Consider the following 14790-nt stretch of genomic DNA (forward strand, 5'->3'; position numbering starts at 1 on the left):
TCAAGCCTGTTACCATTCAGAGTAACGGTGGAAATGGTCATTTATAACCGGTTTATGAAACTCTAGCCAAACAAATCAATTGACATTGCACGTTCGGTTATTATAGGAAGAAATGTAGCATAAACATCTGCTTGAGTTGGAGCTTCTGCGACTTGGTAAAATTGAAATGAATACGAGCAATTCAATTCAATTTTACAGTAGCAGATTATGGCACCAATTCTGAAACTTGAAACGCGTTGCTTCAGTATCTTGTCATCTTGTGATAATATTTGTGTATGCTTGTGCATGCATCAGATAGACGAGTGACTCCGCCAAAAGGTTAGATAAGTCTTGCAGCAACTATATCGTCTATTGTCAGTTGCCCGAGGATGGACTTCAGATGAACATTCTAATCCCCAAAAATTCCGACATTTGAACAACATGGTAAACTTTTGACCAACGATTCTCCCATCCAACAGTAGTTCCCATGCCTTTTTTTCATTCCAAAGCTGCAAACTAACGTGAATAGCACATTATGCATTCTTGGAAATGGCAAATGGCTCAAGGTCAAACATTGACCCTCATTATATGAGGTAAATTATCAGTCATAGGTAGGCAAGGTAAACTGATAGGCCGATCCAATTTCCTCTATGTAAGAACAATGAGAAAGGGGACCAAAAAAATTAGGCCCCAAGATGCTTGTTCAAATGTACAACAAAGCAAAACCAACAAAAAAAAGATATGCTACATTCCTCATAATTAGTGACCCGAATCCTAAATATGCCAAATCACCGAATTGAGAAAAATGTCAGGTATGTGCATGGGGAGTCAATCTTTCGTGCTCAAGTTATTTGCTGGATCTTGGACCGTCTTTCCTGAAGCTCCCTGTCCAAGTCCAAGAGGTGGAAAACATTACAGTGTTACATGAGAGAAATGGACAGGGTTTGGCTAGGGTTCCTCTCTCTAAGGAGAAACAAATGTGATTGCTTCTCGACATACCTGAACATGTGCCAGAAGATCCTCTAGCTCGGCTAGGATGTCTGGGAAAACAGGCCGGTTCGATGGATCAGCTTCCCAGCATCTCTTCATTAAGTCCAACAGCTTTGGATGTGCTTTCTTTGGGAGTCCTGGGCGCAGTCCCTGGTATGACAGTACATTTAGCGCATTTCACAAAGCAAATAGTATGCCATAACAAGTAATCTTTTTTTTTACCCACCTGTCTAACACCTACAGCCGCCTGGAGTGGGGTCATGGTATCATATGGGATCTGGGAACACCAGAAATAAAAAAAAATTAACAAGATTCAGCAATTGCAGTGATAACTGCATCATTTGTGAAAGGCAACTATAACTAGTCACAGAAATAAGCACAACTTTACCTTAGACGTTATCAGCTCCCAAAGAACAATAGCAAAGCTGAACACATCTGCTTTATTATCATAGGGTTGATGATTTATAACCTAAGCACGTAGCACCAAAGATTTATCAGATAGGAATTCAACATTTTCATCACTTTACTAGTCAAGATAAACTGTTGAACAAGAGTCTAAACATCTAATCATTTGGGAAGCTTCTATCAGCAATATGAATTCTCAACTTAAAGCAATATGAACAATAGATATCTCAAACTAAGCAACATAGTGTATTTTGAGATGAAAAGCTTCTATCAGCAGCTTGCTCTGAAACTTTTAGAACGCCAAGATTCAAAAGATCTGAATTTCTATGTCAGGTAAGTTGTAATATGCAACCACACTACTCCAGCAAATAGAGCTGTACCTCAGGTGCCATCCATCTGTACGTTCCAGTTTCAGCTGTCATGATACCTCCTTGATCCTGGAACCGAGCTACACCAAAATCAGCCACTTTCACAACCTAGAGAAACAAGCAACAAAATCATTCATCAGTCAGAGTAGTCTTTAGTCTCTGTCACAAACTTACAATATTTGTATGATGCATAGCCTTAAGCCCCATAATACAGATGATACACAGCTAAAGACAATGCACATCAACAAATCCAAAATTTTCGCTACCAGTATTCTTTTTACCCCGTTTTTCTCCCCTAAACAACTCCATCACAAATGCAAAAGTAAATAGTTCAATGCTACATACATGATCTTTGTCCATTAAAAGGTTGGCAGTCTTTAAATCTCTATGGATGATGCCCCTTTCATGCAAGTAGCACATCCCTCGGCATACATCAACTGCGAACTTCAAGAGAGTTGTGAGGTTTAGGACATTATGATGCTTGTGCACAAAGTCATACAGGCTTCCTCCAGACATGTATTCTGCAAGGTAATTAAGAAACTGTTAGTATTACTAAAATGCCAAAACCTACAAGGGCATCAGTTATGAAGTGAGGGGAAAATCTGGTTTCAGCAAGTAACTAGCAATCCTTGAAAGCTGCAAGTTATACTAGGCCAATGCTATGAAAAGTAGGGCATTGCATTGCACATATTCAGGTCAGATTTTCTGTACGACAAACAATGTAGGTTCCTATTACATCCAGTAGATGCTACATAAATCTCACCTGTAATTATGCAAAACTGCGGTGGTTTTGTGCACGCACCAATGAATCGCACGACATTTGTATGTTGAACTTCTCTGAAAAGTGTGGAAGGTGAAGCCATGCCATACATCATTAAATCATTTCAACAAAAAATTTTAGTAGGACATAAGATATTAAGTACATCACATAAGTCATAAGTGATCCAACAATATGTTAGATACCTTAGAATATATACTTCCTGCGTAAACTCATTCCAAACATTCTTATTCAAATGCTCAGCCCTTAGAACTTTAATAGCTACATCCTCACCAAGGTAAGTCCCATGATACCTTCACATAGGCATAAGACAGTAAAAAGAAAGCACCACTGAATACAGCAACTAAGTTGTTATTAGTATAAACTTGACTCACAAGTCTCCACAAGAACCAGAAGCAATCATCCCTCCCATCTTAAGAAGTCGTTTGTCGATTTCCCATTCACCACCTTTAACTTGGAAGGGCAGTGTTCTTTCAGCTGCCGAGGAATGAGATGAACCACCAGACCATGAACCCTGTGTGCAGAAAGAACCAGCAAATGTGTTGTTAGTTTTGGTCTTTTGGACAAAGGAACAATACATACTGACTCCCACACCAACCACAAGCAAGGCAGGGCCTGCCTGCCTAATACTTTGCCAATCATAAATTGCATATTTACATGAATTATTCAGAAATCACCTCATTTCTTAAAATGGATGCTTCCAGTGCTTTGTGCAAGCCATCAGTATCCTGATCATAAAATTATGAAGTTAGCATCATTGGAGGGAAATTTGAGAAGTACAGATACTCCCTTCGTTTCACAATACAAGTCATATTACCAGGAGTTGCTGTTTCAAAACATAAGTCCAGGGAAGAAAACATGGCTGCAGTTAGTGCTACCTTGCCACTCATTAACCCTATTTTAACAGTGTGAAAGAGCACTGATAATTGTAGCTAATAGAGGTATTTGTGGTCATTTCCCATCAAACTTTCGAAGACTTGGAGCCTCCCTGGTATACACGTATGATGGGTTCGGGTTTATATTGTGAAAACAAGAGTAATAGAGCACCAGAATGCCTTAGCTAATCGATTGACATAAGCCAGAACCCCCCTGGTGTTGGGAGGCAACAGATAGATTCATATTTAACTAGGAAAACAATCTCAAACAGAGTTGATGACAAATCACTATATTTTGGCAAAGTTTTGTACACCTAGTACAAAACAACTCAATGAGGTAATCTTACATTAAGTATGTCCAAGCAATAAGGGATGCTAGTAGATTGGGTTGGGATGACCCCTTGACTAATCCTAGTTTTATTTATTTACAAACTACGTGTACACCATGAGCTATGGAAGCAGATTTCTGATCAAACCCTTGCATCTAGTGCAACAGTACTTAACATGGATGTTGAGTTGCTTCTATATGCACATAGAGGCACTGTAGGCCTCAGAAAATTTCTACCAAATTTAGAAGTTGGATGTCAAGAAGGACTAATGCCTCAGGAAGTAATTGCAAAGGTCTAACTGGAAATTTCATGAGGCTTGTTACTTCACAAAGTGATAACTTAGTAGCAGATATAACTATTCAGAATAAACTATATCCCAGTTAAATGTGCACCAGTGAACATTGCTATTTGCTAAGGCTGCCATAGCTCAAGATGAATCTTATTACTGGCAGTGGACAGTGTCACAGTGCTAACAAGAACAACAGATCCTTCTAGCCTCAAGCAAGATGGGGGCTAAGTCCAGGAACAACTCCCAAATCCCAATGCATCAATCCCTCAACCCTCAGCAATTCAACCAATGCCATGATAAGGACATAACATATCACCTCAATAGGCCAACCATCAACCACAAAAACATCAAGAGAATAGCCATCATGGGTTGAGAAAACATGTGCTTCTCTGATGTTCAGTCCAATGTCAGATAGCAACGCAGACAGCTGCAAAACATGTTTCGTTAGATGCTATACTGTGAGCAAAATGACCAATTATTAATATCATATTTTGTACAGTAATACATGGTTGAATGCCAAAAAAAGTCCTTCAATAAGATATCTTGGGTGTAAGGCTGTAAGCATGGATTCATGGATATAATATAACCAGAAGTACTCCAACTAGATTCTAGATATCAATTATCAAACAACTTGAGCATGAAATAATCAGTGGTAAAGCTTTGTAGATTTATTGAAAAATGCTATTACTTGTAAAAATGTATTACAGAGTTGAGGATAGTTTTAAAAGGCACATAATACTGCTGACCTGACTAAGTAGCTTAGGCTTGTCAATTGTGGAGAAAACAATCTCATGAATGTGAGTATATTCTGTGTCCTGCCTGTGAAATATAGACAGTAAAGATTAGTACATTCAAAAATAAAGTTTTCTGTTAAATACATCTTGGGCATGTCATAGTTGTTCATGCAATTGAAAATGCATGAGTAGTTGTATTTTTTTTTTTGGTGGTGGTGGGGGGGGGGGGGGTCTACAGAAGTAAATGTGCACTTTGTACAAAGGCCAACATCCCTCTGTGTGACTCCAACATACAGTCAAATCAAAGACAACTATAATGTTAATGCATTTGTATTTAAAGGGCCGCGACCCTTAAGATGCAATGCAATATTTAGAAGGAAGGCAGAGGAAACAGGCAACTATGTGATACAAAGGCTGCTCATTGCTCATCAGACCAAGTTAACTGTTATGCAAGGGTTTTTGAGTTGTACCTTCATACAGAGCTTTGATCAGACCAAATTAACTAAAAGCTACTTTTTTCTATGCACAGACCCAAAAAAAGACAAAAAGGGCTTCTGATCCTCCAAGACTTGGAACACCAAATTCACTGCAAACATGGAGCCTAACATATAAGGAAATTTCTTATTTCCACCACCTATTATTATATACACTTTACACTTTTTTTCATCAATTCTTTAGCATGTCTTCTGATTTTCATTTTTGTGAAGCACATAATTGTTACTCAATAATACAATGCATTACAATTACCCAAGGATGTAAAGATATTCCATAAGATGTACAACTACTCAACCAGCATGTGGAAGAATCATAAGCTTAGTGAAGACAATGCAAGACATTTGTTTAGTGCAGATTACAAAAGCAATGAACCACATGTTACTAGTCACGTAGCATCCAACTTGGGGATCCTTAAAATCTATCGAAGCAGCACATATCATAGGCATCTACCTTACAGAGAGATCATCACCATCATCATCCCCTTCTTCAGATGCATCGGAGTCATATGCTTGATCCGCATCTTCAATCTTTGATCAAAGTTTAGAGTCAATTTGACAACTCCAATTTCTATTGGTGATACTAAAGACAAGCAATCATTAATGCACTGGAAAACACTTAGCCTCGATAAGAGATGAAGGGAAAGATAAAATCGCAAGCTAACAGACCTCTCTTCCAAATCCCTAATATACTAGGTTGTGAAGATTCTTAATATATAAGCTAAAATCACATGAACAAAAAAGTATCAGGCTGGGCTCAGCTCAAGGTAGGTTTTGGGCCTGTTAGCCTGTATGAATATTAGTCAAAACCAGTCATTCCCTACGTTGTTCACATTTTGCAAGCAAGTTATTAAGTGTACTGTAAATATAAATTAGCAGTTTAGCACCAACAAAACAAGCGAATCTACTCATTTACATATTAACTATCTAACTGTAGTTAAATTTCCACAAAATCATCCATATATAACTTACCACTGGTAAGTATTGCATTTTAAATCCACTATCCTTCATACTTCAAAATATCAAACACCCTTTTGCTCTATGCAAAAAAAGAAAACAACAACATGAATACACATTGAACTTTCTATTCCACAAACCAGTTGTACCACACAGGCTGAGTTATAGTTACTGCCAAGCATGTATTCATTTGGCAGAAAATGGCTGCTACAAAGGGTAAGGTGTTGACTGTTCGTCTAGAGTGAGAAATATGGTAACCAATAACTGGCGCTACTAGTTTTTTCCCAACTAACTTCGGCAGCAATAAAATAAATTTGCAACCACTAGCCACTAAAAGTAGGCAAAACTGTTATATAGCACATATAGTTGCTTGTAGAACTGTCCAAACTCTCAACCAGCATAAGAAAGAGCTTTACCCTCAAGAAACGGACATAGAACGCGGGGCGCCTGTCAGGATCCTTTGCTTCTGCTAAGACGTTCTGGTGGACCAATACATCAGCTGCTTTGTCAACATTGATATCCAGCTGATAGCTGCAGCATGAGAAAACAAAAGAAGAGACAATGTTAGTTTAGGATTATACAAATAAGACAATGAAAGAATTAATTGATTGGCCTAGCAATGCTAATCCAAAAATAGTGACTGCAGCTACCAGCTTCCTTTGCAGATATGACTATCATAAAAGTGAAGTACCCCACAAGCGAAGAATACAAGGTAAACTACAAGACTAAGGGACCAGTTTCTGAATACTGTGCTCAATACAAAGGTAAACAACAAGACTAAAGGCTAGTTTGCAATTGTAGTGCCATGCTGCTCTCTGGAATCTAGCCATTTTAAGAATATTTGCTAATTCCAGAACGTTTTGCTTCCATAGATCTAAAATAGATGCTTTCAACTAGCACAAAACTCAGCCAATTATGCCTCAACTCAATCCAAAATTTTCTTTTTCTTAAAAAAAAGACACCCAGATTCCCAGAAGAACAATCATTCAATCAAAATCAGCAAGCAGCAAGTGAAACACTAATTCAGGCAAAGGATCAAAGCTTTCCTTTTTGGAACAGAATGAGCCCACCCTGCTAGTGAAATTAATAAACCTGTTCACTCCATTCATTTCCAACCTTAGCTTAATCCCAGAACACACTAGATCAAAATTGAACAAGACACAGCTGCTAGGCACCATCCGACATAAAAGTAGTGCAATTCCATCCAGTCCCCAAGCAAACAGTACCGAGTCAACTCCAATTCCATGGCCGAGTCAAACAACACTCCCTTAGCTTATCGAGCACCAGTAGGAGCTAACTCAAAGGTCAATTGGTCAAACATGCTACAAATTAACGACGAAGCTCACCGCTAAGCTTCGCGATGCCCACATAAAAGCCCAAGCCCAAACGACCACGCTACCTTCCTTGATCGAAACAATGGGCACGGATTTCCACAACCACGAGCTCTAAACCACAGCAAACCTAAGATGTGGCAGCTGAAAGCAGGCCGAGCTAATGGATCACCTGTGCGGAAGCCGCCCGAAATGGGCGACAAGCTTGTCGCGGAACTCGGGGTCGGACGCCTCCGCGTGGCCGTCGGCGACGAGCCGGTCGAGCACCTGGCCGCAGATGTCGCGGGCGCCTCCCCCACCTCCGCTCCCGCCGGAGCCGGCGGGCACAGGGGCCGCGTCGCGCGGCGGGGACGAGCTCTCCCCGACGCCCTCCTCCACGCCCCCGCCGAGCCCACCCTCCGCCGCCGCCGCCGCAGCCACCATCCCCGCCTCCCCCGCCGCGCAGCACGTCACCTGCCCCGCATCGCCGCCCCTCCCTCCTCCTTAGCCTCGCCTCGCCGACGGAAGTCTCGCCCGCCCGCCAGCTCGCTCGCGTGTTCCAGAAGGTTCGCGGCGGTGGGGTCGCTGGGCAGTCGAAGGCGAGAAGGATAGGAGTGCGAGAAGACGAGGACAGAGAGCTCTTAAGACAGGCGCGAGGTATGAGGAAGAGAATACGTGGGCGCTAGAGGGGCAAAAGCGTCTTTTCGTAGATCGCTGCGGGCCGAGGATGTCCTGGACCACGGGGGCCTTGTTGCGAAATGCGCGGCCGCGTGGCAGGATTACTTTGTGGGCCGTGGGCTTGGTCCTTGCCTAGGAGATTGTGTGGATCCGGATGTCAGTGGGAGGAGAATGGTGAACGTGGTGTATGGAGTGGGCAGGTTGCGTGAACGTGGAAATGTGGTTTTCTGAACGGGTGTGTGCTACGTGCACTCCACGAAGGTCTCTCGCAGATTCTGCACAGGTGACAGGTGGGCCCGTGCATTTAGTATGATGAGATGGGATAAGAACGTCGTCTGAATGGATCATTAAGCAGTGCTGGCACTCTACTGGTACCAGTAATATTTTAGCAGCAAGTAGATCAAGTGACAATCTCCAAGAGCGCCGGTGTTAGACTAAGTGAAGTCATTTTCATAGCCTATTTATTATAACCAAGGTTTGTCGACATACTATATCATTTATCATACTGCAAGAACACTATGAGCCGTGGTATCAATAAATTAGTGCCTAACATAACCAAAAATGAGGTACATTGTATTTGATATAAACATTTACCTTTAATTAGCAAGGAAACCGGCTTTCTGTGTATGAATAAGTTGATCGTGAAACCTACTCATACGATCACCGACACTGAATCTAGATTTGGGCAACCAACATCCTAACGAAATATGTCCTAAAGTAGCCTAAGTAAAATAACTTGGTCAAACCGTCATCGTACTAGTTGCAAATAAGTAATACATTATTGATGTGAGATTATTACTCAACCTCTTATTACTAGTTGTTATTATGGTTGAGTTTTTGGTTTATGGGTATCAGGCTGTCAAATCATTTTGTTGAATGGTTCAGCCAAACATCAACATCTCATCAGAAGTTGGAAAATGCTAGTTCCTCGTGGAAGATGATCCTAAGCATCATTATTTGATCCAATCATTCAGCGATTTACTATCGCAATAGTTGTACCATAACAATAGTGTTTGTGAATTTTATGTAATTAGTCCTATTACATTGTTATTATTATTTTTGTCTTTCGCGGCTATTGTCGGATAAATATTTGCACATTAATTTGGGAGTATAAGACGGGTATCGACCACCTCACTAAAACTAAGAAATTGCATGTATTCCTCGAGGTTGATCCTAAGCACATTCTTTGATCCTCAAGTTGAGCTTGTAATAGTCGTACAATAAGTCAATAATGACAACAATTGGGATCGACAAAGAGGAGTGGACAGGGTTTGATTGGGATTGTTTAATTAATTCCCATAATCACCGACCCCATCTCAAAGACAAAGTGCTTCTAGGAATTGGTACAGCTGAAATTTCTCGCACCAGATCCCAGCATTAGCTTAGTTGCATTGAGACCTAGTATATTCCATTTTCTCATGCTTCCTACATCACTCACGACGTGAAATTGTTCAGCCGAAAGGACTAAACAAAGGAGGAGTCCTTAGACGAAGGAGAAGTCCTTTAGTTGGTCGATGTGAATTTTGCAAGGAAATGACAAAGATGCCCTTGATGTTGATGGCTCTAAACCTTGTTCTTTGCCTTTATCCAAAATGTGGATTAGAACCAGGCCATAGTAGTGCTGGATGGAATCTACTTAAAGTGGGAGGGAAGGGGAGAACCTGAGCTGATGGATCTCACTTTGGGGTCCATGCTTATTCTCATGCAAGCATGTCGCATCCCCTGTTGCGTTCGTCACCGTAAGTGCACAAAGATTTGCACAAGCTCCAATGATTCCACAGATAATCTTGTTCCAACATTTTCAACGATAATAAAAATCTACTTATTGTCACTGAAAGGTAGGTTGTTTATAATTTTAGAGATAGCAGTTGATCTTTCAGTTATGCTTTGTATGGTTTGTTCTGCAGCGAAAACATCCCACTTAGACAGGGTGTCAAAGACTATCTCGGTTCAACCAATTTGAGAGAAGTTCGTTGTCTAGATTTCGTGACCAGGAATTAGAATTTGTAAACCCGTATTTATTTCCAGATGCAAAAAAATATTCATAATGTTTGCGTTTTGCAACACGATCTGTTTTTTTAAGGACAAAGGAGCATTAATATATCCTCTGTCCATAAACATATGATGTTTAGGACAATTCATTTTTTAACATACTAGCTTATCCTAAACGTCATATATTTATGGACATAGGGAGTACTTTTAAGGGTCTGTTTGGATGACACCATTATCTTCCAATGCGCATGAATTAGTATGGAAAATAAACTAATTTCTTCATTAATCCCTCTCTTAAAAAGTATGGATTCAAGGTGACTACCATGTATCTAAACAATGCCTAATAAGGGACTCGAGTGAGCAGCGTAGTATGATTAGCATCGATGCAGCATGTACGCGTGCAGGCTACCTACTCGCTCATTAGTCCTAATGATGTTTCATTATATTGTATGCGGTGACATCATCAAGCATATATACTCTTAGCACCAAAGCAAGATCTCGTTTTGACAAATCGCATCAAAGCAAGATACTTTAGTCCATTACCGAAAGTGATGATTGCAGTTCAATGTGCAACGATCAACTAATTAAAAAAGGCAATTCTAATGTTCGTGGTTATCTCTTGCACAAGCACAACATATATAAGCACAAAGTGGAGAGTAGTAATTATGACACAAAATTACTGATCGCAGGCAAGAGAGGTATAATTTGTAGCTCTCGTTGCATCTGTATATACGAACTTGCGATGAAGTATATATTGCCCAACGTTTTTTGTGGTTAGCTCAACTTTTGATGAGTTGGTACTTTAATATATGATGTTTAGGACAAGCTAATTAGTTTAACATATATTTAAAAATAGATGGAGTAGGATACTGATTAAAAACCATTTGTTTTCCACATTTTGAACTTTTTGTGTATTGTATAGCCTCCTCTTATCAAGTTAAACCTTTTTAACGAATTGAATGCTTGCAGCTTCTATATTTCTATCTCATAATTGGCTAAGTATATATTTTTCATTTAAGTAAGCTGCCACTTTATGTATATGTGAGCATGCGATGTTTTTTTTTCCTAGGATGCTGCATATCTTTATATTAAAAAGAAAAGTTATGATCGGAAGTTAATACACATAATGAAATAAAAAAGTACTCACTTTATCTTTTGACTGGTGAAGTGAAGCATGTATTTGCAGCGTGCAACGCAACGCTGGGTCAGGCTTACGGCTGCAGCGATGGACTGGATAGACGCACATCACGTTGCCGACGAGAATTTGCTCAAAAAAAGAAAGCTCTATCGCGAGGTTGATGGCTGGGTAGTAGGCTACGTAAGCCTGGAACTCAAGGGGCACTGCTGTCGGCCATTAGTTGATTCATCCGTTCCTGTTCCTTCCTTTTAGCCGATTGGGCAAAAAGGGATGCCACCCTTCTTGGTGTGCACTTGAGGGGCAGCCATTTTCTTGGAGAAGTGACCTCATATATCACGGGGGTATTACTATTAGGGATGTAGAACAATTAGTTCTGTTGTGTATTTCTCGAATGTGGAAGTGGACATCAGTGGAATGAAAAACAAATGATAATGTATCAACTAATAAATGCGAATATGGGCAAAAGGGTATCTCTTGCACCATGAAGAACCACTTTATTAGCTTAAAAAATCTATAGAATGAAGGAAATAATTTGTTTCCTCATCAGATATGCATAAATTTGATTGGTTTGAAAAAAAAAGTGAAACATCAATTACACCTTACAAAAAGATCAAGAAGTAGCACTACCATAGTCAATACGCGCGCGCACATACAGTGTTATAGTATTAACCTTATCCACAAGGTGTAGGAATGCCAACTACACTAGGGTCTTCTGAGCAATCATCAAAGAAACAACAAGAAGTTCAGACATCATTGCCTTGCCGTGGCTGCAAGGCACTTGCGATGTGAGAAGCTATGCACGAAAGCTGCCGAATGCTACAAAAGTCTTTTCCAAACCTTTCCCTTTCATTGGTAAAGGTAAAAGCTTCAAGCATGTGGTCTTGTTGAGTGAGGCAACAAGTGCTGCTGGTACATTTTCAATCTACTAGTGGAGTGCTGGTCCTACCCAGGTCACAGCTTAACATATAGTATAGTATATATGCAAAGAAATATATAGAGCAGTGTGAGTGCCATCCATAGTTATCCATTTGTGCAGCTTATAATAGGTTGGGAGTTGGGGAAGATTGGAATTTGGAAGGGTTCTCATGGAAGTAGCTTTCCAAAGGTTGAGGGGTGTGTGAAAGAGAGGCCTGCTGCTCTGCAGTCAACTTGCACAATCATGTGCAGCCTTTTCTAGTTCTCTACCCCCCATGTTTGTTTGTCTAATCTTGGTTGGCCCCAATTAACACTCCTTTCTGCAAAAGATAATCAAGATCGTACGAACTTGGTTATGAATCCGTGTGATCGAGAAAAATAATTGTGATCGTACGCTTCCCATTCAGCTCTGCCTGTCCTAACTCTGGTTAGGATTGTGCACATGCGAATAGCATGCATGGTGGATAGGATCATACATATTATAGGAAGGACATGCAGCTTCTTTCTTATCCATATGCATACCTAATTGATCAGTCTACAAGAGGAGGAAGCCATATGGTTTTGTGGGTTTTTTTTTTGTGGTTTTGTGGGTTGTTGCAGCTGAACCACCAATCACCAATAGGTTAGGTTTGTTAGTAGACCACAACCACATTTGACCTAAAAATAGGGTCATTTTCACGTGCTATAATCCATCCATGTGACCATGTCTATGTCTATGTCTAGAAATGTTTGAAGCTGGCCAAGGCGGAGCACAGCACGGGAGGAGTTTGGTTTGAGAAATCAACTCTCGTTGTAAAAAATGATCATCCATCATGAATCTTCAGCTGGAGGAACTGAGAGAGAGATACCACACTATTGAGCATCGACCTGGAGGAACCTTGTTTCTCTCGTGGCTCTACTAGAATTATTCATGAAAAACAAGATTCAACAAGCTGGAACTGAAATAGGCATCACACAGAAAGCAGAGTCACGCCGTGATTGCCATCTAATCTAATAATAAGAAATAAACGCACCTGTGGTGAAGAGATTGTCATACAGATTACAGAGAAAGCTGAGTCGGTGATGCATCAAGTCAGAGACGGTTGAAAACTTGAGAATATGGAAACAATTTTTTGAAGGCAGAGATTGTACGACTAACTCTTTCAGTCTCTCTCAAGAGAGAGATCCTGGAAGCATCAGCAGTCTGGGCCCAAAATATGGTCTGGCGCGAGAAAATTACTGGGCCGTTAGTTACACCCGGGCGGGTTTGGTTCGGTTTGCATATGGGCCGACAAATAGTCTTTTTTTTTTGGTGGGGGCTCCCTCAAGAGTACTGCTCACTCTGCTGTTTGTGTTAATTTGTTTTCTCCTATAACAAGACAAAAAAAATAAAGAAAGGAAACTAGAAACGAACAAAAACATCATGTGCATCGGAATACCATAATTTGGGATATGTTATAATTTTTGCCCTCCATGACTTTTTTCTAACAAACAAATTCTGCAAAGATGATTTATTTTTAAAAAAATGTATAACCATAGCAATGCGTCGATTTTGCACGAGTCATGAACTCATGATGCAGCATTATGCCATGATCTTGTCAGAAACCTTCCTCCTGCAATCCTGCGTTCATGGGTGGCACCACTTGCAAGTTGCAACGCATCAGTCGACAGATCGTACATAATCGACATATCATATATAATCAGGTCAGTACAATTCCATTACAGGTCAGCAGCTACATGTGCAGGAAAAGAGTATGCCAGCAGCAGCCAAGAGGGGTTGCCTTTTCGGTATCGCTCGTGTCGTTTCCTTGTATGCTCTCATGTAGAGTGGGGAGGAAGACCTGTTCTCTTCTCACCTGACCTGTTCATGCCACCTGAACGTCACATCGCACTTGCAGGGGAAAATAAAGAGCCCAAAAAACCAGATCCATCAAAGGGACCAAAAACAAGAGCTCCAAGTCGCATTGGAATCACCTGAAAAACCGTAGCTTGGCTTCAAGAAACTTCTGCATCATCAACCGGCGCCTCGTTTCAACAGAGGCTGACAGAACGACAAGTGGCTCAGTCAGAGGAAAACAAACACCAATATAAATCTCGACTAGTGCTGCGGTAAAATCATCCAGCCTCTACTCGCAAAAAAAAAAAAAAAATCATCCAGCCTCACGCATGTAATCAGCCGGCTGTGGACTGTGGTTGATCGAGTCTCTGCATCCATGCATGAAACTTTCTCAGGTGAAATTGACACCTGAAGAAAGTTACAATGGATGCCCAGTCATGGACAGGGAAGCAAAGTTTCACTACTAATCTATACGCCTTAAAGTTTGTTACTGCACAATCCTTTTCAAACAGGAAAGACATATATACAATGGTTACCGCGAAGTAAAAGTGAAAACCAGCTGTCTGTTTTGCTAAAATATTTCAGGAAACTGAAGCTGGTCTGTATTCAAATGTTTGTTTCTTCTAGTCTCCGCAACCAAATTGAAAAATGGCTAGCAAAGCAAAATTTTTGTAACAAGAATGCAATCGAAGAACAAAGGACACATTGAACAAGTGACCACTGACCACAACTCCTATCTTTCCTAC

General features: G+C 40.6%; 1 protein-coding gene across 1 annotated transcript; it reads right to left on the reverse strand.

Moving 5' to 3' along the window:
* Positions 1 to 519: 519 nt before the first annotated feature.
* On the reverse strand, positions 520 to 8102 carry LOC101780071 (serine/threonine-protein kinase STY46). The gene is made up of 15 exons (XM_004977262.3): positions 7699 to 8102; positions 6612 to 6726; positions 5693 to 5769; positions 4760 to 4832; positions 4330 to 4440; positions 3198 to 3248; positions 2895 to 3034; positions 2706 to 2813; positions 2506 to 2579; positions 2088 to 2263; positions 1755 to 1850; positions 1358 to 1438; positions 1196 to 1246; positions 979 to 1119; positions 520 to 864 (listed from the first exon to the last, which is right to left on the reverse strand). The coding sequence occupies exons 1-15, from the start codon at positions 7947 to 7949 to the stop codon at positions 808 to 810; spliced, it is 1602 nt and encodes a 533-aa protein (XP_004977319.1). The 5' UTR covers positions 7950 to 8102; the 3' UTR covers positions 520 to 807.
* Positions 8103 to 14790: the final 6688 nt, after the last annotated feature.

The sequence above is a fragment of the Setaria italica genome, chromosome VII, assembly GCF_000263155.2.
Source record: "Setaria italica strain Yugu1 chromosome VII, Setaria_italica_v2.0, whole genome shotgun sequence".
Classification (NCBI taxonomy): Eukaryota; Viridiplantae; Streptophyta; class Magnoliopsida; order Poales; family Poaceae; genus Setaria; species Setaria italica.

Coding starts and splice junctions, on each gene's coding strand:
- LOC101780071 (XM_004977262.3), bottom strand. CDS start 7,949: ATGGTGGCTGCGGCGGCGGCGGCGGAGGGTGGGCTCGGCGGGGGCGTG. Junction 2,580..2,705: donor CAGGAAGTATATATTCTAAG/GTATCTAACATA, acceptor CACACTTTTCAG/AGAAGTTCAACATACAAATG. Junction 1,247..1,357: donor GGGAGCTGATAACGTCTAAG/GTAAAGTTGTGC, acceptor TGGTGTTCCCAG/ATCCCATATGATACCATGAC.